At 42.2% G+C, this 27,882-nt stretch overlaps 1 protein-coding gene across 4 annotated transcripts; it reads right to left on the reverse strand.

The window, feature by feature from the left end:
• Positions 1-851: 851 nt before the first annotated feature.
• Positions 852-19,734, reverse strand: arhgef11 (Rho guanine nucleotide exchange factor (GEF) 11). Of its 4 annotated transcripts, XM_018763765.1 has the most exons (41): positions 19,155-19,732; positions 16,477-16,568; positions 16,180-16,284; positions 15,768-15,817; positions 15,623-15,680; positions 14,444-14,643; positions 14,264-14,335; positions 13,957-14,064; positions 13,750-13,798; positions 13,137-13,174; positions 12,937-13,029; positions 12,759-12,824; positions 12,556-12,660; positions 12,091-12,189; positions 11,477-11,519; positions 10,921-11,017; positions 10,716-10,838; positions 10,449-10,472; positions 9,859-9,988; positions 9,684-9,777; positions 9,299-9,328; positions 8,998-9,127; positions 8,347-8,553; positions 7,881-7,928; positions 7,644-7,792; positions 7,302-7,442; positions 6,985-7,061; positions 6,783-6,908; positions 6,261-6,378; positions 5,849-6,027; positions 5,674-5,749; positions 5,385-5,567; positions 5,204-5,285; positions 4,891-4,971; positions 4,679-4,737; positions 4,418-4,588; positions 4,101-4,325; positions 3,430-3,528; positions 2,629-2,939; positions 2,163-2,295; positions 852-2,069 (listed from the first exon to the last, which is right to left on the reverse strand). In XM_018763765.1, exons 1-41 carry the CDS (start codon positions 19,187-19,189, stop codon positions 2,026-2,028), a joined length of 4,350 nt encoding a protein of 1,449 aa, XP_018619281.1. In that variant the 5' UTR covers positions 19,190-19,732; the 3' UTR covers positions 852-2,025. The 4 variants fall into 4 exon arrangements, with proteins under 4 accessions (XP_018619281.1, XP_018619282.1, XP_018619283.1 ...); XM_018763766.1 differs by lacking the exon at positions 9,299-9,328 and having other exon boundaries at positions 19,155-19,733; XM_018763767.1 differs by lacking the exon at positions 3,430-3,528.
• Positions 19,735-27,882: the final 8,148 nt, after the last annotated feature.

The raw sequence follows: 27,882 nt of genomic DNA on the forward strand, positions 1-27,882 counted from the left end.
TCATTTTAGTCAACTTTAAACAAATCTAGCTAGTATATAAACTAGAAGATCAAAATAACATTCACAACTTCATTTCTGTTCTGTATTGGTGCAGAAGCCATACTAGAGGATATGGATGTGAGTATACTACTGCATACAACCTTCCAAACTCCTACCAGTGACCCTTTCAGAGCTGCATTGTACCTAATATCGTGTATGATGCAGTGTAATGCTGCATGCAGACCCTACCTGCACTGGTTTAACAGCACTGAGGTAAGTCCCACTAGAGTGGAAGTAGCCACACCAACTCTACCAATATGCTGTTCCCTGTTAACACTGTCTGCAGCACAAAGTAGGAGAACTGAACCAGGTAAAATGTGTTGGTTGTCCTGAGGTAAGCTTGGATGGAAGATTTTTAACATCAATGCAATAGACTCTACCTGTAAAGTACAACTCTCATTTAACAGGTTGCCCCCACCTGCATGATACAAGGTTCTTCAGGTTTACTGAAATCAAGCAGGAAGGTGATCAGGAATTGCCTATTGAGTTTTATGCAGCTATGCATGTGATGAACACTTAGTGCAAACTAGGATCACATCTGCAACTGTTTCTCCAAATGTGGAATAGCCACCCTCCAGAGTCTTTGGCTGTGATCAGACTTGTTAAAGCTTTCAGAGAAGAAACTAGGACTCATATACTGGGCACATAATAGAAAAGCAGTTAGTGTTGACCATTGCTTGGTAAAATTATACTCAATTGCTATATAAGTACAAGACATCTCTAGTGTCTGCCATGTTTTCTATAATTTGTTGCTGTGAAGACAGGTACTTGTCCAATGTCCAGAAAAAGAGCTGCAGCAAAGTCGAGCCAGTTTCAACCTTTTAATGTCACGAAACACAAACCGGAAACATTAGTCCAACTTTCTTCCGTGCAGCTAGTACTGTTTTAAAACTGGTGAGAAATATAGTTTACAAATCTTTATCTACAAAAATAAAAGAAACTAATGTTTTACATAAGAATGTATAAAACAAGGAAGGCTCTATAATACACAACTCAAGTAGTTTTACAGAAACCAGTTGAGACATAAGTACAGCAGTCTGTGTTGGGGGGGTCCAAGGGACAACCTAATCAAGACAAGGGGACAGGAAATTACTTTCCCCAGTTCCTAACAGAAGCAATTAAAAGAACATGAGATGTTTTACATATATACCACACTTGTGTGGAACTGCTAGCAGGGAGAGACATTTAGTGCCCTAGTTTCACCACAGTGCCAAACAGATGGTATAGAACCTGGAGATGCAGCTATTTAAAGAACCTTTCTATCTCACCGTTTGTTGTATTTACAGCACAAGTACTCTGCTAGCTTTACGTAGAGACCAGAAGTCATCATCTGGTACTTTAGGGGAAATTGTGGTGAAACACAAATACTACACTAGGGCATGCTGACAGTATGGTACTGCTGGACCCTGTGCCCCAAAAGACCCCAGGAAGTCCCTCAGCAGCAGTGGAGCGGATGGGAGTAGGACTACCAAGGGCATTCGCATAACTGCCTGTCACTGTTCCATCATTATGTTGATATTAATATAATCATCCTCCATTCCTTTTTGGCCTCAAGCTTGCAGACAAATCTCCACACTTGGTTATCTGGAGGCGCGTCTTTGCTCAAGTTCCCGGGAAGCAATGGCTTGCGACAGGACTGGATCCAGAGTGGAGCCTGCAGCGTTTCCACATTTAAGCTTCACACGTATGAGGTACGTTTAAGGATGAGTAAAAGCACTGCGGCTCCTCTTCTAATGCATCCCTTTTTCACTCCCGCTCACTTTTCTCCTTTGCATCACCTTCCTCGTGTCCGTCATGATCCCTTTTTAATTCAAATTTCTTATCCAAGACTGTTCTCTTTACAGTTTGCCATCTTACATGAAGGAAGAGGATGCAACCTCCAGCGATCCAGTTTACAGATGGTGCCTAACTGTCCTTACTGGAGGAAAAAAAAGGGTTTTCGGAGATCCACCTCCACTGAGTGCATCAAGTCTCTTCCGGCGAGTCTCAAAACCCAGTGGAGTGGATCACGGTGTGAGTCGGTTCCCCTCCTGAAGGAGACACACACACACACAAAGGTAAATTGTGCAAGTTGGGAGTTCCCTCTCGCACCGTTATGACCCCTACACTTTGAGCTTGCTCACCATCTTCTGCTACTTGTTCGAGTGAGGGATTCCTGGCAACAGTGGGCGGAGTCTGCAAGTTGTCACCCAAAATCTCATTGCCAGGTAGCTCGGTCAGTGTTTTCAGGAGCTCAGTGTGAGCCGTTTCTATTTTCTTTAGGGAACAGAAAAGTAGTTAATTTAATGTGAGCCTCCTACCATCCCATATCAGCTGGGAAGCAATTATTTTAAAGGGATGCTAGGTATAACTGCATTTTCTGTGTGCCGGACCAGTACGTTCTACACAACACCCAAAGTGTTGATGTAAGCCATTCCCTGCATTATTCATCTTTATTGCTAATATACACAACCCGCTCAAGACTTATCTAGGAGAACATGTAATATAATTGAATACTTCCATCTAAATAACTGAGCGTGAAAATACCTCTCTCAAAAAGGTTTTTTTTTTTTGAATCTGTGGCTGAAAACATAGAAAAGAGGGGTTTACCCGCAGCTTCTGCAGTTTGGCCATCAACTCCTCAATGACATGAAGAATCTCCTCCATATTCATAACAACATGGTTCTGAATATCTGCTTGTGAATGATGCAAAGTGCCCTCATGGCTCAAGTCCTCAGGCTGCTGTTGACCAATCAGCCTCAGACAGGGTGTGTCACGACCCACTTCCTGCTGTATGCTGGACAATGGCATCATTTCTGGTGGCTGTTGGCCAAGGCCAGACGTCCCATTTATTGTCTCGATCAGGCCTTCAGTGCTTGTTTCACCCGAGTCCTGGGGCAACACCAGGTAGAATGTGTTTCCTGAAATACACATTAACAAAACACAGCCATAACTCAAATGTTTTGACGTTTGTTTGAGCTGAAAGTCAAAGGCATGAAGTGGAAACATGGTGGAGAATGGCTCTGGTTGGCTAGTTATTTCTGCCTCCTCAAGTTAACACAATATTCATTATTTTAACTAAAAGTCGTTGCATCTTTACTCTCGCTTCATGTGTTAACTAAAAACTGATTAATTAAGGACATGGTGAAATTAAAATCATGCCATGAGAACCAAGCATGAAAACTACTGCCATGTGTTTGATGGCAGCTTCCACCAATCATACCTTCTCTATTAAGGGTTTAATCCTGTAATGTCATAGAAACTAAAGTTGACTGATTCTGAAAGTGAAATAATGAAAGATACACAACCAAAGTGCAGTAAAGGACAAGAAGTTGTAAAAATTCAGATGTTTTTTGAAAAATCTGTCAATATTTAGTAATCAGCTTTGGTTTACCAACAGAAGCCTGTTACCATGAACACTGGCTCCGCCTCTCGGCTTGGCTGATTGGCTGAAGAGAAGGGAGACATCAGAGATGTCATCAGGGAAAGAAGCAGAGCCCGCCCCCTCAGCTGTGCACAGAATAGAGAAAGGAAGTGTGACAGATGTATAAAGTGTGCATATTACAACAGGCATGCCAGCAGACAGAGAGCATGCAACCGAAAGCAAGAGACAGACAAGGGAAGGGTGACAACAGCAGATACAGCTGGGATCCCCTTCAACAATGCTGTGAAGACCAGTCAGAGATGATGCAGGAATAATCCATTACCCTCCTTCCATCAGCAAGACACAATGGACCCTGGCAGCTGGGGGCTTAGGGTATGTAGGATTCTAAGCCACCTTGGATAAAGGTGTCAGCTAAATACTTCATAATCATCATTTTACACTGCTTTGGAGAAAAGCATATGCTAAATGAATAAATGTAAATGTATGTGCTTATGAAAGTTTCATGTACAGATTCCACACTAACAGAACAAATCATGCCAGAAAAAAAACACAAAGCCAAACGCTGTTGATGCTTCTGCCTTAAGGACATTTCAAACTGTGCTGTTTAACCAGAAGCAGCAGATATCTGAGATGTTCCTATACTTCTGGGCCATGCAGACTCAGGACCTTCACATGCAACTAGCATTGAAACACTCACCTCTCCGCACCACCTGGACACCACGCTCCATCTCTAAACATGGCATCTCTCCTTCCTCATGTTCCCACTGCTTGAGACCTGCATCCTGCTCCAGAGCCTCTGAGTTAATGCCATCTATAAAAGGGCTCCTTTCATTGGCCGTTTCATTGGTGGGTGTGTCATCAGAGTCCTGGCTCCAGCAGTCTTCCTCCAAGCTCCGGAAGATAAGCTGCTTGAGCCTCTCCACTGGGAGGAAACGGACAGTTAAGCTCTCCTGTCAATGACACAGCAATGATTAGCATGACTGATTAGAGTGTGTTTTTTTTTATGGGTCATACCATCCTGCAAGGCAGCCTCTGCCACTCCAAGCTCTTGTTGCTGGCAATCCTGTCCATGAGTATCCAGGAAGATATTGGACTGCTCATGGCCACCTCCCAGACCAACCAGCCCGTCATCAATGCTAGAGCTCTCTCTCTCCATGACCATAGATTCCTCTGTCATTGAGTTTTCTGAAGGGCACAAAGTTACAGAAATGTGAAGATCAGTATCAGTTTTCTACAAGATGTATTATTACACATGTGCTCAGTTACTCCCATCACCTGACTGGTAGACATGACTGTCACTTGAGATGGTAGATTCCATGTCCAGACTGGTAGACCTCAAAGAGGAAGAACACATGTAGCATTTCAATGATCTACATGGAATTAATTTAAAGCAGTTTATTGCCCTTTAACCTTTAAAACATCCCATACCAACTGAAGACTTAATTCCATTCACAAGTTGAATTATATAAAAAAACAGTAAGACTCACGAGACCGGTGTCATGCTATTATTTGCTGGAACTGCTGACCCTGTGGCCAATGAGATGGTCTTCTCCAGTAGGTCCTTCCACCTGTGAACCAGAAGAACTCAGTGCAGTTTCCATCTGCAAAGCTACTTTGCAAAAGCACTTCAATTTGAGTGAATCAGAAATTCATCCATTCATCCATGCAACTTTTACAGAAGGCATTCAAGACAGCTTATCTGTGCAAGAACAACACTGTACTTTGCAAACCAAAAAGGGATTTTCACATGGTAACCAGAGGGCTTGAAGGGCACAAACACAGAAAGAAAGAGGTACTGACGTGTTCTTCTCTGAGGATGTCCCTGCCACCAGCTCATAGATCTCTCTCTCAGAAGTACTAATAACATACAGGGCCTTGTTGTCTGCAAAGACAGAGGTGAACCTGTCAGTTACTCACTAACCAGTCCCAAGTTTTGTGTCTTGCAATTCCCTCTTGCAAAGAATTTCCCCATCTACCTCACCTGTGGCTACCGGGCGAACGAGAAGAGAGTCTAGTCGAATCACTGGGCAGAGAGAAGGCTTGGTGTCACCAATGCCACTAACAGCTCCCCCTAGTGAACGTGAGGGGCAGCGCAGCACCAGTCGCTCATCGGGCCCCTTCTGAAGAAGAACCAGCAGATCAGACAGCAATAGTGCCTGAACCTCTGAGAGAAGATGACAAAGAGCCAGTTGAAATCAACAGAAACAATTAAAAAAAAAAAAAAAAGCCAATACTCAGTTCCAGTACAATAATGTCCAACTGGGTATTACCTATGGCCTTGTCCTTGCTTATTCTCCAAGTGAGGACTCCTTCATGGATCATTTTCTTTGTGCTTAGGTCCAAATTCTAGACATCAGAGAGGTATATTAAGTGACAAGTTCCAGGCAGGAGCTGGTGAAACAAATCACCTACAGAGTGCAATGAGGGAGACAGACTGGTGGCTACCTTGAATTGTGCTGCCACAGTACTGCTCTGCCTCTCAAGAGGTGTGGCATCAAGCCTTCGCTGATACTGACTGAGACGATGTTGGTGCTCCGTCTCCCTGACAATCTCATTCACTGCCTGAAGGATCCCACGGCAACACACCAGTGCTTGTTGAAGAGAAGGTAACTCAGGGGAGAGGGCTGTGGGTGCAAGAAGGAGAGAGAGAGAGAGAAAAAAATATTGTCTAGTATCAAACTACTTCATTAATATTGCTTTACCTAATCAAACAAGTTAATCTAACTCTAGATGATGGAAAGCATGGCATACAACTCCACAATTCATTTAACATCAATCCATCAATTCTACTACTTGAATTTTATTTTGTATAAATCTATGTTTGCATGCACCGCTGTGTGTGTTGTGTAATACTCACGATCTGTGTGTTTTATGATCTTCTCTAGCAACAGAGGGTACTTGGTGAGCCTCTGCATTTCAGACACCAAAAGGTCCTTTAGCTGCAACCTCCGGCAATAGGGGCTCGCCTCACACTCCTACACAGAAATAAGAGTCTGAACTTCTGCACTGCAAACACATTTACAATTAGACATTCAGAGGCTTTCTCCAAAAAAATTTAAGAGTAACAGTTTTAGATGCAGACAAGCAATTCTTAAAGCACAGTCAATTTGTCCAGTACCAGTTTTGCTGGAGCACATTAGGTGCCCAAAGGAATTCAGCAGTTCTGAGAGCCAGAAAGAGCTAATTTCACCACATCAGAGCCTGAACAGAGAACCTATAGATTGTCAGTTTTGAACCAGGTGAATACAGGACCCACCAACCAGCCAGAGTGCAATATACAATTACAAACAAGCAAAAACATGCATCCGGAAGGTAAATTGGTACCTCTTACACTGTATAAGAGCTTACACACCCATGTCAAGGTCAAAAGTCCACATACCTGTATTATGTGTGAAAATCGTTGGTCTCTACGCTGTTTACTCTTGATAAGATCAAGGGCTTGAGATTGCTTGCAGCAAAGCTGAGACACCTGCTCCTGAAACTCAGCGCCAGCAGCACCCTCAAACTAAAAAGACAAAAAGGGACTTAGAAGAGCCTTGGAGATAAGCCACTTAAGTTGATGAAATGGACAGAAAACTCACCCTGGCCAGCATGACATCACCAATCCCCTGAACGATGGGTGACTCACGAAGTTTCTTCATAGACTCATAAAGACCAGCTGCATTGAAAGAGTAATACACTGTTAACGCATCACTGGCAACAACACATTCTTTAATGAACATTAACGAAAGGCAGGTCCTGGCTAGGAAGTACAGCAAAGAGCCTAATGGTCCGTATACAACAGTCCAACTGGTTACAAGGCACAAAGACAACAAGTGAAAACACTACACAGATATATAAGTTCCCACACACACAAAACCTGTTATACCTGAGGGATGCTGAGATCAAAGGTACTGACCATGCAGCCTGTAGACCTGGAGCAGGTTGGGGAAGATGCAGTCCAACTCATCTGAACTCAGCACCGACCTCATCTTCTGAAAGAACACTTGGTCTAGAACCCTGAGTGTGCGAAGGTGGGATATTTCTGTGGTGAAGAGCTCTGGAGGAAACAAAACACAAAAGACAGGAGGTGAAAGACCAGCCACTGTTGAAACCATGCAAACCCACCTGTTCTGTCATGTACTGCATGACTATTCCTAATAAAGCACAAAGATTTTATGAAGAACGTTTTGACAACAGACTATGATGGGTCGACCGATGGATTTAAGTGGCTAAGGCACATATTTAATTTGCTGGTTACCATAGATGACAGCTTGCCGGTCCACCTCCCGGGGTCCTATTGCTGCCAGTATCTCCGGCCCTACCATCTCCTGCCAGTTGTGGACTTCGCTGATATCCTCCTCCAGGGCAGGAGCATCTGGCAGCAGTGCTACTGGTGACTCTATACTCCTGAGGATGAAAATTGTGCCATGTTCACAACCACATGCTTCATAACATCATTACAATTCCATGGCGAGATTCAGAGAAAGAAACTCACTTTCGCCTGCTTCGTGGGGTGTAGGGTGGTGTTGGGTTCTCCAGTGACCTGAGGACATAAAAAGAAAGGCTCTGTTGCTTTTCTCTCTTTAGGCGTGTGAGCTACCAAGAAAGTGTTCTACCTCTGAGAATTGCTGCAGAAGAGCTCGGAAGACAGAAAATTGGCTCAATTCCCTGATCAAACTTTTTCATCGAATGCCTTGCAACAGATAGCTGCCAGCATGTGTACTCAAACTTTTGACTAGTGGGCATTTTTCCTTAAAAAATACAAGGAAAGCATCTCAGGACAAGTACATAGTCATTGAAGTCATTGTTTTCAGAGGACATCAAACCTCCGACCAATTTACTGATCAACCATTTTCCAGTCAGCAGTTTTTTTTTTTTTTTTTTTCTTTTGCAACCTTTAAAAAGGCCAGGGGAAATTAATGTTTACTCCACTGGTAAAGTTAATGGTTGGGGGGGCATACCTTGCAGAGCTGCTGGAAGCTGAGGAGGAGGTGCTGTGGTGCAGGAGATGCAGCCCTGTCCCTTCACGCTCCTCTCCGCAGTCGTCCATGTCCACGTCACTACGGGAACGAGGCACGGACTCTCCGGCAGCACCTGCTCCCCTTCTGCGGCCCTCACCTTGTGCCTTCAGAGACTCGCTGCGAGCCAAGCGCACAGACACCGTGGGGCTGCCAAAAGTGTTATGACAAAGAATGATTTTTTTGAAAACACTTTGTAGATTTCTTGTTCTTTTCATTTTTTGATATAGCTTTTTCACCAACATTAATTTTATGCTCTCTGTTTTCACAGTACAAGGCAACTTACATTCATATTAATTTATTTTTCTCAACTTATTTTCCCCAAAACAACTTGCTGTCAAGCAACTTACAACTAACCCACTTATACAGCTTGGTAATTTTTACTTTTTTTGATCTCAGAGCAAGTACCTTGACAAAGGTTCCTACAGCAGAAGGTGGCATTCAAACCTGGGTCATTCAAGTTAAAGATAACATCTATAACCAATTTGCTGACTGGCAAGCTAATAAAAGCATTGAGTTTGAAATTCATGTACAGCACCACATGAGCTCAGCATAGCACTCCCACATACCAAAAGACGAGACTATAATTTTTACCTGTCCTGGTCCAGGATGTCATCTCCAAGGCTACTGGTGGAAAGCCGCTGAAGATCACCATCGGCCCCTGATGAGTCAGGCTGGTGATTCTCAAACTGCTGGATGATGTTCCTCACATTTCCGGACCGCACTACAGCATGGGGTGAGAATACAGGCAGGCAGGGAAAGTCAAGAAAATAGACACACATTTTGCTTGGCTAAGAGTAAAACAATCCCTACTGCAAACCAAAGAAAGCAAAACAAGAGACAAAATGTAAATAAAATGAGGGCTAACAGGGGTTAACTGAAGAAATGAAAATACCTTCGGTGGGAGACAACGGGACATGGAACGCTGAAATAAGGGGGGAAAAAAATTATGACTGGTAAAAATTGCCATAGTGACACAAAGTGAAAACACACAGATGACTAAATATTGAGAACAAAATTCAAACAGGACACACCAAAAAGGAAACAGTTACAACAAAAACAGCCATTCAAAAGCACCTTTGTGACATCAAGCTCTTTAAATGTGCAATAAACAGGAAGTGTGTGTTTATACATGCTGTAAACTGGCAGGTGAAGGGAGACAGTACTTTTCATAGGTCACATAGCTACACAGGCCACATACACAGAGGTAAGTGTATTTGCATGTGTTTATGCTGTTATACTCTGGGGAGATATACACAGATGTGTGTGCGCACACATACTAGACTGGGAGGTGCTCCTGGGTTTGCCAATATATTTCAGGATAGGGTTCCTCTTCTTGTCCTCTATGTCCTTCTCTTTCTTATTACTACTGAGCTGAGGAGGGAAAGGAAACTAAACATCACTGTTTACTTTGCAAAACCTTTCAATCTTAGTGAGAAAGAAGATACTTCCTACCTTCTTGGTCTTTGGGAAGAATGGGAGCCACTTGTCCTTTTCTGAGGACAGTCCAGGGGGGAGGCGTGAGTCACGCAATTTGACGCCTGTGTGTCTCAGGTACAGCAACACAGCAGAGGCCAGAGCAGAGCTGGGGAAAATATAGGACACACACTCACACCCCTACCCATCACCCTTTTAATACATCACCACCTAGCAATACTATACACCTCCAGCTGTCTCTAACATTCCTCATTGCTGTCACTATGAAAGGTCAAACTGCTATTTGTACTTTTTCAGTTTGCATATTTTTTCCTTCTTTTTTAAAAAAACCTAAACGGGAAACATACCAATCAAAAACCTAAGTCATACACTCAATAGCATAAATCCATTCTATGTGATTTACTTTCATACATTTCACAGATGCTTTTCTAAATCTGGGAGATAGAGATTAAATATTTATTCCAAAGGTTGTTTTATTAGGGCAACCACATTTCACGTGATACAGAAATGTTTAGTCTGTATTAATTCTTCATAATCTGGTTCCATACAAGAATAACTAACATGCATACATGAAGTACAAAAAAAAAAAAAATATATATTTTCCTTACCTCCGTTCTTCCTCATGTTTTGAGCTGAAGAGACATGGGAAAAATAACTTCAGAAACATAAACACACGGCAGGTCCCATTCTTGTCATGTGACTTAGGCAAGAACTGCATCCTTCTCAGTACTGGGGCTATTGTGTATGTATGACCTTTGAGCCACAAATTACAACAGTCCACCAAATATGGCTGTTTTATACTGCAAACGCAAACCCACGTCAACCTGAACATCTGACTAAACAGTGAAACAATTTCTGTGCCCCTCAAAACTTACAGTATTTCCCATAGTGCAGACACCTGTCTGTCCACCACCTGTCTCTCTTTTGCTGGGTCTCCATCCAGCTGTTGCAGATCTCCCTCCCCAAAAAGAGAGCCCAGCCCCATTGTCTGCTTGCTCCTGGGGAAAAAAACATGTCGTTAGTGAACATGTGTGAGCAAACACAGCTCCCACTGTCACACGCACACACAAAGGCCAGTACCTGTAGTCCTGTATTTGGTCTTGGATGTCTGGCAGTACCAGCTGCTGTAGCTCCGACAGTGGCCCCCTGATGTCCTCTTGGGCCTGTATACGGCTGTCTATACAGAAAATAGTAACACAGGCGAGATCAGCAATGAGGGGATAGGGAGAAACAACACAGGACAACAGCAAAAGTATCATACAACTACAAAAGACTGACAAAAACAACTATGAAAACCCCAGACACAGTCTTCACCGAATATGACAAAGTTATCTATTAAGAGTACAAAGACATCTTACCATAGAGACAAACTTTAAAAAGAAAAACAACCTCCTGTGCACATGCACACACATTTACTCATGACTGTGAGATTTCTGGAAAACCAGAAACATGACACTTGATTTAAAAAAAAAAAAAAGAAAAAAGGGGGGGGGGGGGGAATCATTCTGGCACAGCTACCCTTGAATCAATAAAAAGTTGTCTATCCATCTATCTGTCAGAGGATTCTGTAGAATTGTAACTGAAGATCTAACAAGACCCTAGAACACCAAACTGAAAAAAGAAAATAAGAACTTACCAATATCAGACAAGAACTCCTCTCGTACCCGAATTTTAAGAGGCTAAATAAAGATACAGTAAAGGTATCAATAGAAGCAAACCACATTAGTAATTTTTCTACTGTATTTTATTCACTTTATTTTCAAAAATTTTAGTGACTGTGACCTGCATTTCAACACCCATCCATCAGCTGAAAGTAAATTGAACACGAGACTGGATGAATTCAGCTTGCTTCCACAGTGTTTACTGCTTATTGCTTGTCTTCTTGAGCGCTGGTCAAAAAGATGACCAACTGTGCACCTTTATGGGACAAATCCACCTGATGACTAGCACTGAATGAAAGTTTGTGGACAAGCTTTTTTACATTTTAAATTAGGTTTACTTTTGACATAGCACGAAACAAAGTCTTACAGTGTATGTATTATAGATGTACCTGAGACTTACAGAAACTACCTAGGAAATCAAGATGTATCTTTATTACTACGCTGATATTAACTGTAGAAAATTTAAAAGTGGATATATTCTGAGAAATGTTGCACATGGAATGTGTTAATCCCATGTGATGGTAGTTCAATGAAAATGCACCAGTGGGAGCATGTGTGTGCGGATGAGATGCAAGTCGGCGGAACACACAGCGTCAGGGTCGAGAAAGTGGCTGCAGATCTGATGGACAAGAGCACGGGCATCCTTGGGACTTGAGCCCAGGTAGGCTTCTACTGACAGGTAGAAGAGCTACAGGGTAGACAAACATTTTATTGCTATAGTAACAACTATTAATTCCACTGGTTAAGCAAAGATGCAGAGTTGGAAGCTATCTGTACAAACTAATATTTTTTTTACCAATCATTTCTAATTACTAATAAAAGTAGTGTTTATACTCAGGGTACTGCAATATAGGAATGTATAACAAATTGAGCAAAAACTTCATTCAGGTATTTCAGAATATCAGTGAAATTTACCATTTGCCCCTTTTTAGCGTTTATGGTTAAAAAAGACTAACTAGTGGTGTTCACACAGAGTGAACATTTGGGAAATACAACAGGACTAATCATTTAGGTGACCTTGGAGCTTGAGGACAAAGAAAATCTACTCAATCACCAATGGACTGGGGTCCAGCAGCTGGCTGAACACGTATCTCATGAAGACAGTCATGTGAGCAGGTCGGGTCTTCAGCAGCTCGATGTCCTGGAACGGTCCGTTGCTCTGGAGCAGTATGAGTGTGTCAACTACCAAAATACTTTTACACAAACACCGGGAGAAAATGTCCACTCGGGCTGAGATTAATAAAGGATGCCACTCACCTCATTTATAGAGTACACTTCCTCTTCATCTTCTTCCTCTGGGCCAATAATCTGTGCATTGACACCCTGGTGAAAGGGGGGAGGGGCATAAATCTTAAAATGACACTGCACAAACTCCAGAATACAGTGCCCAAACATTGTCTGTCTCAAACTCCATGACACTTCCTAAAACCCTCACCATTTCAGAGGACGACTGTATATCAGAGCTACTTCTCCAGTAAGAAGGGGCCCGTAAGGAGATGGAAGGGGAGGAGTGGGGGCTTTCATAGGCCTAAGGGAGGACAAATTTAAGGTTATGTCAACTATTGAGATAAGACACATGCAAGAAACATGTAAAACAAAGGCTCATACAGACTGAAAAAAAGGAAAGGTCCCCACCTCATAATCCCCTTCAGTGGAGTCCATGGAGAGGCTGCCTGTGGGGACAGACGCACACAGTCAAAAGCGGCCATTCACCCTTACTTCGGTAGTATGAATATTTAACTAATATTGATGTTTGAGGGGACCTTGTTTGGCCTGTAGCAGTAAAGCAGTATATCCAAAGAACCAGTAACATGCCAACCCTGTCAACATCTAACCAGCAACTGGACAATTCCTTACCTGTACCCAATATGTAACTGCTCACTTCTGCTGGGTCTCAAAATGGTTAAATCCTTGTCTTTTCCACACTTCATGTACATTTGCAATTAATTTAAGTGAAGCTTCTTCTCCAAAGTAACTTAGCATGACTTACCTGTTTATACTGCTGACTAATTTTTACTGCAGAAACTCAGAATAAGTACCTTACTCTAGGACAATACAACAGCAGGTGGGATTCAGACTCTGTCTTCTGAATAAAAGGAGACGGCTTGAACTATTAAGATACCTGCTGTTCATGTGCACTTACAAACAGTTGGTAGAATAATCTAGTACTGATTTCCATAAAGACACCAGACATCAAAAATAACTTTCATATTAAGGTTGGAGTAGAAGGACGTGATATTGTATTCACCTTCTCCAGCTCTTAGGTAGTTGGCCCCAGACTCAGCTCGACTTCCATCCTAAAACAGTGGGAAAGGGGGAAAGAAACGCACTTAAACGCTGATGTAATATATAAATAAATAAAAAAAACAAAAAAAAAAAAGGCGAAATTTCTACAGACCACTACAAAGTTTTTTCCACTTTGTTTTGCTGCCTGCTGGCTCCCAGTGCAACTCACCAGGTCTTGCTGAACTTTCACCCTGACTTGGTGAGCACGTCTCTTTGCACTTTCAATCCGCTCCTCCAACGAAGGTGATGGATTTCTTGACATCTCCTCCAGCAGGTCCTGTTCATCAGAGACAGCAAAGGACTGGTTAACAAGCTGTCAATATGCCCCAGTAGCTCTATGCTTTCTGCTGCCTGAGGTTCTGAAGGCCTAGGTCCAGCTCTACATTAATAAGCCACGTTAGTGGCAGTTGTTATATTACCCTGTCCAGGTGTAATAAATGGTTTTTTTTTTTTTTTTTTAAAAATGTTGAGATTACCTGAAGATCAGCCTCTTCCTGTTGCAGCATCTTCCTGAGAATCTGAGAGGCATGTTTCTGCACCTGTGCATGCTAGCAAGGAAGACAGATGGAGAGTTCTGGGTCAGCAGTGACACTGTGTTTTTGTGCATGTTGGGGGGGCCACATGTGCAACTGTCTGCAGTTGTGTGTGTACTTTACCTGTAGAGGTTTGGGTCCAGTGATTCTTTGGGAAGGAGAGTTGGCAGAAGTTGGGGGGAGTGGTGGTGGTGGAGGAGGTGGTGCCTCACCTCCAGGGGCTGCCCTGTGATTGGGGGAAATGTCTGTGGGAAGAGGTTGCAAGGGGACAGCTGCTGCAGAAGGAGGTGGGCCTTGTAATGTCAAGGCAACATATGTTCCAGCTGTTTTGGGAAAAGAACAGGAGAGGCCACAATATTTTTTTTTGCCTACATTGACTGTGCTGCTGTTTATACATCTTTCTTACTGGATTCCAATAGCACTGAGCCCTTAATGCTTGTCTCACTGTTGAGTAATTCACTTGCTAGATAGCTGCTCCAGCCCACACAACTTAAAGTTAAGTCCAAATCTGAGTAGTGACATTTAAGAAATCTTAGTTTTCTGACAAACATTTCCAGAAAATTCCCAAACTCACATTCTTGTGATGTAATTACTATAATCACTTGTAACCCCTCTGCTGATAAAGTACATTTGCAAAAAATGAACAGTGGATCAAATCACATCAAAGGAATTTGTAATATTGCCTTTCAAGACTCAGTGTTTCATCACTTTCATTAAACTGAGCGGCCTTCATGTTAAATGCATCTTAAAGTTCTGAGCTTGTTTTAGCACCCTTTTCCCCCACTTTAGGACTCATTATTTCAGATGACAAGAAGTCATGAGTTTCTTGAAACATGCTTGCAAGCTGGCACATCAACAGCCAAGATGTGGAGGAGATGCCATGGCACATATGGATATGTTATCAAATGTTCTATGTTTGAGTGAATTTTGTTTTTGTAAGGCATTTAGGTGTGAATTGACAGCCGATAGGAATTTTAGAGCTGAAATTCTATTCACTCAAATCCAGATTCTGAGAAAAGAAGCCTTTGTTATGTGAGGGAATGGCTAATAAAATTTTCAAGTGTACCTTCCTCAATATCAGACTTAAGTACCACGAACCAATGATACGTGAAACGTGGCTACTCTTAAAATCTGTATGTAATCACTTTACGCAGAAAGGCAAACAGGAACTGAACCAGTTCCCACTGTAACGGAAACCCCCACCACGAAATGCAATATTGGTACAGACTGATTTTTGTACCTAGGAAAAAACAGACAAAATTCAGAGGCAGCAGCTCATCTTCACTATGAAGTACTACTCACATTTGATGAGCTTCACCACTTCCTGGTGGGACATGGAGGACACCAGCGACCCATTGACCTGGCAGAAAGAGACAAAAAACACAGAATTAGACCTTGAATAGAATGAAACAAAGTTCCATATTACAGAGTGTACATCTCAGCTAACCTTAATGATCCTGTCTCCTTCTTGCACTCCTGCCTTCACAGCTGCACCACCTGCAGAAGGAGAGGTATTGTTTAAAAAATAAAAAAAAAAAAAAAGGAAGATGACAATCACATCGTGTGTACTAGTTCGATCCTTTCTCTGTACGCTGTAAAGCCAAACCTCAGCTAGTCGCTCCGGCAGAATATTCCCTCTTCGGAAATATTACAAAGCTATCCTAATCCTTATTTGGGTTAATACATATAACCTCATCTTTCACATACACCTTGGTTTAGAGGACTAACTTTGTCTAAGTTAGACACTATTAAACGAAAAACCTTACATGAACCAAAGGCCTTTAGCATACAAGTGTCCGAATGCATTAAACATAAGGATGAGTGAACTGGAATCACAAAGGCAGGAATACGTTTCTGACCTGGCCGTACATTCTGTACCAGTTTGATCCTCTCTCCGCATACAGTGAAGCCAAACCCCAGCTGGTCCCTCTGTACAACTACACAGCGCTGGACCAAACCCTGGCCTACAGACAAAGGAGATGCAGAGAGATGTCTCAGTCATCATAGCAGCACCACCTTACAGCTGTAGCAGGAAGACAAGTGGTTCAGACAAAAATCAACCTTACTACTCAACACAGCAGTGAGAGGAGCTGCCTTACACACTGCCATGAGCGAGGCACATTTTAACCTACTGATGGTTTTTAAACCCACAGTACCTGTGTTTTCAGTGTGAGAGTCAGACAGTGAATCCTTCTGTTGGCTCCCAAAAGCCTTGCGTTCAGAGTCCCCCATTGTTAAGCTGTTCAACCTGGAGAGTCGAGAGACAGGAACAAACGCAAAGGAAATTATACGTGAGCTTTGGAAAGAGAAAATGGCACAAGAGAAGTTTGCACTAGAGGACAAAGGTGTGCAGTCAGCCTGTCTTTCTCACTAGCCACGATGGTCCTTTCTTTCTTTTCAAACACAGTACACATGTACCTTAAAAGAAAAAAATGTTCACATGACAAGATCTGTTAAAAAATAAAAAATAAAAAAAAACTCACCATGCAGCAAAGGGACTATGGTGAAGCAACAAGACGAGAAAAAAAGGAGAAGACACCAAGAAATACAGGTAAACCTTCAGAAATAAAGATGGGGGAAATTAACTGAACATGAAGAATTTCTTTGTGGGTTTCAAAAAAGACAAATACAGACATATCCTGTAACACATCCTGGACTGGCCCTGGTACACTGTTAGGTATGTCACCACACACAATCTCTGAAGTTCACAGTTTTGAGGAGCTACAGGCCCACATTCACTTCACCGCGTGATGGTTTCTACTTGATAATAGCTCAAATTCAAGCGAAAAAGAGCCAATATCCCACTAGGTGCAGGTTTTCTGTATGCAGTGGATTTATATCCTACAAAATGCACGATGAGCAGGTTTAATGGGTTTGTATCATGGTCATAGGATGCAAATGTGTCAAAGTTTCGTTTTGAGGCACATTCAAAATTAACAATCTGAACAGCGAGCTATACAGAAAAAACTGTTGTGACAGCGATGAAGCAACTATTTGCCCCTCTCAAACTTTACTTATAAGTAAATAAATTCACAACAGGTCCTTGATCTGGGCAACCTCCTGGGCTCTTTTTTTTCCCCCTTTCAGGTCACCAGGTCATACTTTGAATGAATCCACTCAAAGCTAAATCCATACTAAGTTACTACTGCATAAAATCTATAGATTTCCTTTCAAAAGACAATCGGAGCACTTTCCGGTGTCCCCCCCCTACCTGGGAAGATGGGTCTGTTTCTTAACTGCTGGCCTGCTTTCACGACAAACAAAGGAAATGGACGCAGACAGAGGAGAAACAAGATAGGAAGGAAAAGAGACATATCAACACAGACAACCATTGACAAAACGCATGTACAACACTGCATTTACACAGGTTGCCCACCATGCACAAGCCTCAATAACACTATTTATAAGTGCCCTTCAACTGTGTATCCAAAAGAAACCTGCTGGGGGATCAAGTGCATTCACAGCTCTCTGCAGAACCACCATGAAACTAAATACAACTGGACCAATCGCAACAGATGACAGCTGCTGTTTCAGAAGACTACAAGCTGTACAGTAAGCCATTTCCCATCTATTAAATGGAAAAATGAACTTGGACATGCTTGTTCACCAGGAACAATCAAATTTATACACAACACACAGTAACAGTTAACGTTAGATAAAAAGAAAATTTTACTGTAAAATTTGATTTTGGGATACAAATCCAAAAAAAATACTGAACAGGTACAAGAATAGATGGGACGATAAGATTCAATGACCTTTTACTGATGTAAAAAACCTATGGTCATCCAAGGCAGATGAATGCATGTGTGTGTGATGTCCATACAGATCTTAAAACAGCACCATTCAGCAATGGTCAACATTCCATCTTCCCCATCACATACACCACTGACAACCTGAAAGTGAAACTTAAAGATCATAAGGGAACTCCAGAAGTGGAAGAAACAGCATTTGAGCCATGTTAACAAGCCATTCTACTTGAGCTTCTAGTCACTGGTTCCCTAAAGATGAGGCTGTAACAAATCTGAACACCAACAGACCTGTGTATATGTGGGTTCTTGGTGTACCTCAGCAATTAAGGGCTTGATCAAATTGTTCCTCTTTTTTTTAACTAATTCAGAATCAATTTCCGGTTATCGTTTTGCTAGCTGGTAATGGAGACCTGGGAAAAATGTACATGCATTGGCTCAGCAGGATAAGATTTGAGGAACTCTGCTACAGCCAGTCATGTGAATAGGGAAGCAAAGGCTGACAGGCAGACAGGCACTGAGCAGAACATAAATATTTTAGGAATTTCTGAAAATCTTTGACGGTTTGTTCGCTCGTTCTTCAACTTACGCCAGCAGACAGTGCAAGAACATGTCAACAAAGCTTTCTCCAGATTCATCTTCAATCACAATTTTGCCATGTCTGACCAACAGTGTAAATGTTCAAGACCTCCCCATGCCTGCCTCCACTGATCAACAAATGACAGAAAAACAACCGAGTTCTGGTTTGGTCTTGTGGAAGTTTTCATACACTCTGCAAAGTTGCAGAAAATGACTCATAGAAACAGTTGGGTTCATTTAACCTGTGACAGCAATGGCAGGCAGTCCATTGTTTACAGATGTTGCTTTCTCAGCAGTACATATGTACACATGCAGCATGCTTGAAGTTTATATCATTGAGTACACTTCACCCTCACGGACTAACTGCACACTCAGTTTACAGACAACAGGTGAACCTTGCCTGTGGTGTTTTGAGGTGAAGCCACTTGCATAAGACGCAATAAAAGAATCAAGTGTCAAGAGCAAAGATTTGAGGTGCCATTGTACCACCCTGGGTTGTCAGAACTTACCTTTCCAAGGGAGAGGTCTGGGGACGGATACTCATGGTCCACTGCAGCACCTCTTAGGGATTCTAATCCACCGGCTGAGCGAAGTCATCAAAACTCCACACATGCGAACAGCAAGGTCATTTTCCTCTCCTTTAGTTTGCCAGATTCCCCTTCAGGCGCTTCTTCTCTTGGGATGCTTCTCGCGAGATGATTCCACGTTTATACAATGGGCAGCAATTGCGTGTGCTCGAACAAAACAGGCGGCAGAACGGTTCAGGCAGAAAATAAATGAAAATTTTAACGCCTCGATTAAAACCAGTACCGTTTCGCTCTAATCGATCATTCACAGAATGACAACTTAACTGAAACGAAGAGTAAACTTCCAGTTAAAGCCCAGGTCTCAAGGCCAGAGATAACTTCTCAGTTTGTGGAAATTTCACTTGCAAACAAGTTCCCACAGTGTTGTCTTGCATATTCGACCTCTGATTTTGGACATTTAGCAGTTCCTGTTCGACATGCTCTTTCTGAAAGCAAAGACACCAAACACAACCAACCAAAAAAAAAAAAAAAAAATTCAACTATATATTTTACTTAAATTCGCTTCGCTGGGGTGGAGGAACAAAAAAAAAAAAATAAATAAATAAAAAAATATTTTGCTGCAAATAATGTCTCAGTGGAAGCAAATACAGAAGTGGTTTCCAGCTGCAGAAACAGAAAAGGCGCTGAACTGGTTTTAAAAGACAAAATGTTCACTTTGTGTGTCTGTCCTCCACCTGTGTTTCCAGTAGTACAGAGGAGTACGGGGGTCACTTTTTTTCCCTCTTCACCTTTTTATTCTGAGATTAACACAGAAATTCACATTTTATTGCCCGCACACGCCCGCGTTGTACGAGTTTGTGACAGTGTGTGAAGGGGTGCTACAGATACGAATTACAGGTGAAATTATAATTATTGTTGTCACCGAGCTACGAGGACAAGGCAATATCCCTCGACAAGAAGAAAGACGGACTTCTACTAGGCTGATTTCTCCCTGGAATCCCTTTTATCGGTTCTTTTTCATTATATATAATTAAAGCTGCTGCATATATTTTGACTCCCGCTTCAGCAAAGCGGTCTTGTAGTGCAAATCTATGCGCAAACCGCCCCGAGTGAGACTCTCAGTCAGTGTGAAGCGTTCAAACGAGCAGGTGTAAAAGGATTTCAACGCGAAAGAACCTCCTCGTCAGCATGGCTAATAACGCCGACATTATAAAATGACGTACACATTATATATAATGCACGTCCACCAGGCTCCAGTTTTAATTTAAGAAAAAGCCACCGTTTAGCCGCACAAACCCTGACAGCGACCTGAGGCGAAACCGCGACGCGACCGCACAAAAAACGAGCGGCACCGACCGAGTAGCAGGTCAGGAACACGCCTTTGCCTTTTCCGTGCGGATTTACCGCACAAAATCTCGCAGTAAAACACCGTGACGCGGTTTAAGGGCGGCGACGAGGACAACGCCGCTGGCTACATGGTGGTGCAACCGCTCCGTTTTCCCAGGCCGAAGCCAGCAGCGGCCTTCCCGGCCCCCGGCACGCCGCGCCAGGCCCCCTCCTCCTCCTCGCGGGCTCCAAGCGCCACCGCGGCCCGGGGCTGGAAAGCGCGAGCGGCGCGGAGCTCCTCGCGCGGCGCCACACACACACACCTCGCTCCTCTTCGACTATTCCCACCGTCCGCGGATGCGTGCACACTCGGGGACAGCCGTGTCCTGCATGCTACGCACACGCGTGGCCCTTCGCGGCTCGCCGTGGATGAGCCGAAGCGCCGACACACTCAGACGTGATCCATTCCGACGGGACGTGCGCGTCGCTCCGGTTAATCATTAAAGTGCACGCGCGCATTCCGCGTCCGCGGCGCTCAGACGCGCTTTCCTCTTTTTTTTTCGTTTGTTTTTTTTTTTTTTTTTTTTGTCCTTTGCGCGTAGCCGTGTAATCGCGGTTTCCTGCCGCACAGCTCCCTCTTGTTTGTCTGCCTGTAAATAAATAAATAAAATGCTGCTATCACTGCGGGATTTCCTGCTCCTGGTCTGGCGAGTGTGTGCGCGTGCACACTCACAAACACAAAAGAGGATCGCTGCGAACCAGTCGGACCGGCCCTGCTGTGTGTGTCTGTATCTGTGCGTCTCTCACACGCCTTCACCAGGCCGGATTCCAGTACTGCCGCACAGCCTTCGAGGAAACACACTCAGCACACGTGAACATGTATACCATACTAGCCACATGATACCATAACCACATGTAAAAGTGGTTAGCAGGTAGTGCGCCGGTTAGACCTGTCTCCTGAGTGTGAACATCTGTACGTTTGTAAATCGCTACAAATGCTATTCTGTATAAATGGCTAGATAAGTGTTAAGTTCATCATCACGGCTGTAAATCACCTTGGGTGAAGGTGTCGAGATCCTTCAGCTTCCAGCGGCTCTGTCCACCTGTTGGGAGCTTTCCATCAAACCGGACAGCTCTCTTGGTCCAAAAGCTGACACATCTGTTTGAAGTTTTACATTACATTTATTTATTTCGCAGATGCTTTTCTCCAAAGCCACTTCCAATGAACTCTGTAGTGTTATCAGCCCACACACCTTATTCACCAGGGTAACTTACACTGCTAGATACACTACTTACAATGGGTCACTCATCCATTCATCATTGGAACACACACACTCCCTCTCTCTGTCACTCACACACTATGGGTGAACTGCAACAGGGTGTCTTTGGAGTGTGGGAGGAAACCAGAGCACCCAGAGGAAACCCACACAGACACGGGGAGAACATGCTAACTCCACACAGACTGAGTTGGGATCAAACCCACGTCCTCTCGCACCACCCAGGTGCTATGAGACAGCAGCACTACTTGCTGTGCCACCATGCTGCTCCAGTGAGCTCCCACTCTCCCTCAGAGCTGCTGAATCCCTTTCAACATTTATTAATTTTGCTGACTCTTTTTCCCCAAAGCAACTGTATGTTGATTTCAGGTAAATAAACAATAAGTAAAATCTGTTCTGTGTTATGAAGGGGGTGTGGTGGTGCAGTGGGTTAGACCGGGTCCTGCTCTCCAGTGGGTCTGGGGTTCGAGTCCCGCTTGGGGTGCCTTGCGACGGACTGGTGTCCCGTCCTGGGTGTGTCCCCTCCCCCTCCGGCCTTACGCCCTGAGTTGCCGGGTAGGCTCCGGTTCCCTGCGACCCCGTATGGGACAAGCGGTTCTGAGAATGTGTGTGTGTTCTGTGTTATTTGTCACATGCAGTTAGATGTATCTGTTATGACTTGGTGAGAATTAGATGAGGTTTAATTAAATTATAATATATAAAAATACAACAAAAGCATCTGCTTTCTTATATCCATCACTATTAACAAAACGTATTAATAATGCTAATGATAACATAGGCAGGCAACTTCTGCAGGGCCTCTGTTTTTGTCAGAATATTTCCAAATGAATTTATATTTTAACAGCAGACAACACTGTTGCCTGTGATGAACTGGACCTCAGGGTTACTACATATAATCTGCCTGCATACCTTTCTCTGAGCCTTTTAACAAATAAATTTTAAAATACAAATAAGATTCACTTTGATTCAAATGATGAAATAAGCTTTTTTAGGGCTAGATGCAGCAAATAATTTTATTAGACAACCTGTAGGGTGTATAAAGAAATTAATAAAACTATGTTATTATAGTGTCCTGCATTACTCGGAGGTGTCCGTGGGGACGGTAACTACATGGTAAATAGTTGTTCATTTGCATTTGACGGCTCGGGTCATGTAAATACAGTGGGGTGCAAACATTGCAAATAAAATCTTACTGCTCTGAAGCATTTCAGTTTACTTATAACCTTTATAAGCTTATAAGCTTTTCAATAGTTAGAACACATTTTCCTCGCTCTGAACCAAATGTAGATAGTATAGAACCTAAAAGTTAGTACGGTATAACCTAACAGTTACTTTTACTACACAGTCACCTACACTCGGGTTCTACCTGTCTTTAGGTCTGGAGCTTCTCAACTGACTGGCCTTTTTCATTTGTTATGTATTTATTCATTGTTACTTTGTGTTGTGTTTTCTTATTGTGGGACAGTCAGTGTAGCGGTTACAGATAATGTCTCGTAATTTAAATATCTGTTCAAATCCCAGTTCTCACTGCTGTATTTCGTTATTCTCGTCCTCTCTAGTGTAAATACCCTGCTGTACGGTAAACAGTTGTAAATCAATTCGGGTAAAGGTGTCATATAAACTTTCAGTGAAACTTTCAATGGAAAGACATGAGTTTGAATCCCTGCTCCTGCTGTCGTTCCCTTGATCGAGGTACTTTCCGTAAACGGGTACAGTAAATTTTCCCTGCTGTATACATAGGGAAATAATTGCAAATACAGTTTTCCCTAAAACTGTAAGTCACCTTGGACAAAAGGGGCAGTTAAATAATGAGTGACTATAATAACACCTAGCAGACTGATCTTTTGTATTTATCTGATTATTGTAACTATCTGATTTTATTTGTACAGTAGATTTAATTTATTCATAAAGATTAGTTAAAACTGCATATTGTAAATATTGACATTGCTGGGTCATAGCATCAAAAAGCTTCACTTGAATCACAGTAACTTCAGTATTTCAGTAGTTCTTTGATTTGATACATTTTTTACTTTCACCTGAGGACATTTTTGGATGAATACTTTTACCTGAGTATTTTTTTTTAAATAACAATACTTTTACTTGAGTACTGCGTTTGGCTGCTGTATCCATCTCTGATACTGGTGTTTATGTCTCCAAATTATTTGCCTGAATGCATATTAAATGCATATTAAATGTGCAGCAATTGTGTTCCAATTGACAGTTTTATGCGTTGAATGAACACAATGATGTATACATGCATATGGACATTATTTTAACTGAAAATTCTTGTGAAAAACTTTTTACGAGGTCTTTTCTCACCGATACACTCAAATGTTTCGTTTTGTTTGTCGACACATCCATTTATCTTAACGCCTAAAGATTGCATCCGTTATCCCTGCATATTTTACTCCGGTTACTTTACCTGCGTTACGCAGTCTGTGGGTTTAACATTTTCGACATCGTCATGCCGTTCTTCTCTGTTCCCATGTAAATGACCTTTCCAGCCTATTTCCATGTGAGTTGCCAGGTAGCCTGTTCTGTATTCACCCAAAACTCTCCATGCAAAGTGTGCACTGCTTACTTTACCTTGTGCTTACAGGAAATGCTCTGGACTCTCAGTTACAGTAAACCAGGTGTGTTTAGTTGCACTCCGATGGTTGTAATTCCAAATACTTTAATATTACTTTCTCATGGCTCTCAACTCAACTCTTCGGAAGAGATGAAAATTTAAATGACTCTAGTAGGTATGACTGATGACTCATTTAAGCTCTTCTGAATATAGTAGAAAGTCCTGAGTTGCAGTTACTTGGGACGGGACTGCACTGGGTCATCTTTTTCCACGCCTCCGAGTGGCGTTTTCGCCGTCGGAACCCCCCGTACGGTAGTTGATGTGCAGATCCTCCCGCTTTGACCCGGGACATTTTGGACGACACGTCCAAGAGGCGCAAAGAGCCACTCTTGATCAAGCGTTCACTGGGACTGTGGAAGTAGACGTGTTATTATGAGAAATGACTGTTGATTCGCATAGACTTGGTTTCTGTTTTAACACAAAGAACCCAGATGCTTTGCCCTGTTTACACCGCCCCCCCCCCCCAACTCCCCATGCCCCCACAATGGCAGCCCTGGTGTTTGCAGACTACAAACCTGAAAAGCCTGTTCTGTCAGGGACTGTTTCCCAGTCATCCCCATCAAATATTTCCTTTAAACAGAATTTACCATTGTAGCTTTACAGTTAATCTGGAGATCATTTGTAAATGTAGCCTATTTGTGTACCACGTTAATGGTGTTATGCAGAAATGTGCAATCAGTACAATAAGGTGAAGGTAACATTTATTTACAGTGAACAAAACAACAAACGGGTAGACTATTTACATGGATTCAAATAAATCAATAATTCTCAAGAGATTTTTATTCCAATAAACAATTCTAGGCTTAACTACCTCACAAAAAAATTGTAATTTATCAACTCCCCAAAAATGAGCCAGAAGAGAGGTTTAATAGGCTATGACCCCATCAACCAATGCCACACACTGCTTAAATTATTTCAGATATTTGCTATTAAAATATTACATTATCCCTAACACCATTGCAACAATAAACAACTAAATAAATAAATTCTCAAATTAATTAAAAATTCAGATGTTCTGCCATGTGAGAGGACAGTTGCAGGTATTCCTACAAATAAATAACTTTCTGGAAAAAGGAAGGGAAGTTTTATTTTAATTTCTAGGGCTGACTTCCTGAAAACCATTTAGGACGAAAAAGGATCTGTCACACTGGGGTTATTTGGAGGTTAAAGAGAGGTGGAAAGCCGTCTTGTACCTGTATCCCCCAGGGATTTGTGGCACTGTGATCGCCCCAGGTTAAGGAACACATCATTTACAAACATACGGAAAACCCCACAAAAAACCCTATTTTTGATGTACATATATGTATATATTGCCCTGATCTGTGTATTTTAAATGTGTAGGGCCTTAAATATTTCATACAAATTATTTAATCATTAATTTCACTTTCACATAGTCTTTTAAAATATATAAAAGCTGCCTGGGTAATGATTTTAGGGTATTTGTTTAGGGCAATTTAATTATTGCATCTAAATATCTTTCTTATTGTTTGTATAATTCGTTTGCAATGGCAGTTTTCATTTTTATCATACTTCATGTGTTGTGTAAGAGTCTGTTAGGGGAAGGAGTGATACCAGGAGGCATCCAGAAAACAAAGATAAGGGGAACGCCAGCACCCCGCAAACAGGCCAAGGAACCGCCCTTGAGAAGCGGAACTACCGTGGTAAGTTTTAATCTAATTTAATTTAATTTAATTTAATTGTTTGTAGAAATTTTAGAGCCTTGGTCTGTGCTTTTCATTTTCAAACACCAGTCATGTGGTAGAGAAATGTTTTATCAAATGTGTTTTATTGTATAAAATTGAATTATGCATGGAAGTTTCAAGTATGTATCAAATGACAGGTATTAAATTTACATTTATTTAGCAGACAGTTCTCTCCAAAGCGACTTCCAACTAACTCTGTGTAGTTTTATCAGCCCACACACCTTATTCACCGTGGTGACTTATACTGCTAGATACACTACTTACACTGGGTCACTCATCCATACATCAGCAGAAGACACACACACTCTCTCTCTCACTCACATACTATGGGGAACCTGAAGAGCATGTCTTTGGAGTGTGGGAGGAAACCAGAGCACCTGGAGGAAACTCACGCAGACATGGGGAGAACATGCAAACTCCACACAGACTGAGCAGGGATCAAACCCACATTCTCTTGCAACACCCAGACGCTATGAGAAAGCAGCGCTACTGGCTGTGCCATTGTACTGCCATGATCATACCTGTGATATACTGTAACCTTTTAACCCTGATCCCTCGCTCCATTGTATGTGGACATATTTGCAATTTCTCGGTGTAACGTCTCTAAATGTATTTTGCCGTGACTCTGTGCTGTGCATAAAACCAGTAAAAAAAGAAAAGAATGACTTTCCTATAAATAATAATAATAAAAAATTACAAACAGAGGGTTCCCTACTTATGAACTTCATAGGAACAAAATTTTCAATGTCAAAATTTTTTCTGTACAGGCGTCACTCACGGCATTCGGTTCACCAGAGGGAGGAGCTGTTTACCAGGATGGGACGAATACAGAAGAGACACCATCCAGGCGGACCATCGGATCCAGACAATAGAGCAAATCGTGGAACACTGATGCTACAGTACAGGTAGAGAAAGAGCCATAGAAGCAGAAAGGAATAAAGAAAAAGGACAGATATCAGGAAAGTCCAGAAAAGAAGCAAAACTTTCAAACATGGGGGACATTTTTAAAGAGCTTGATTGTGTGTTGAAGTTATTTATTTATTTATTTTTTTAAGTTTATGAAAAATGTTTGGAAGTAGATGTCTTATTATGAGTAATAACTTCAAGTGTATGGACTTGGTGTCTGTTTTGACACAAAGAACCCAGAAGCTTTGCCCTATTTGACCCCCCCAACCCCATGTCCCCACAAAGACAGCCCTGGTGTGTTACAGTAAAGCAAAAGGGACAGATGTCAGAAGAGTCCAGAAAACAGGCTAAACATGATTGTGGTTTTGCCTTAATGCATTACCGTTATTGTTTTTTTGCAACAATGTACATTTTCAGCCAGACAGGATTATAGTTCTCACTACCTGTATGGGTTTCCCCCGGGTGCTCTGGTTTCCTCCCAAAGACTTGCAGTTCAGGTGAAGGGTGAATTTTGCGTACAATGTGAATGCGTGCGCTATTTCCACAGGGGTGTTCATTTTGATTTCTATGTTTGTTCCCCCCCTTTAACTTGGATTTAGAGAGACTCCTGTCGACCATTGTCAGTCCCAGTGCTGAACCAGAAAGGCAGGATTTCCCACAAGTTCAAAAGGAGCTTCCTGCTGGCCATTAAGTGAAATTGATGATGGAAAAATGTTCTGGTGTAATATTTTGGATAGTGCTCTTGCTTCTTTTTTATTTCTTCTTATTATACTGATTTTTTTTTTTTTTTGGTTTTGTGTTATCTGTTCTTGTATTTTGTTTCTTTCTCGCTTATTTGCACATCCATTTGGTTGGTTACCCTTCTTTCT

Source organism: Scleropages formosus, chromosome 11, assembly GCF_900964775.1.
Source record: "Scleropages formosus chromosome 11, fSclFor1.1, whole genome shotgun sequence".
In the NCBI taxonomy this organism is placed as follows: domain Eukaryota; kingdom Metazoa; phylum Chordata; class Actinopteri; order Osteoglossiformes; family Osteoglossidae; genus Scleropages; species Scleropages formosus.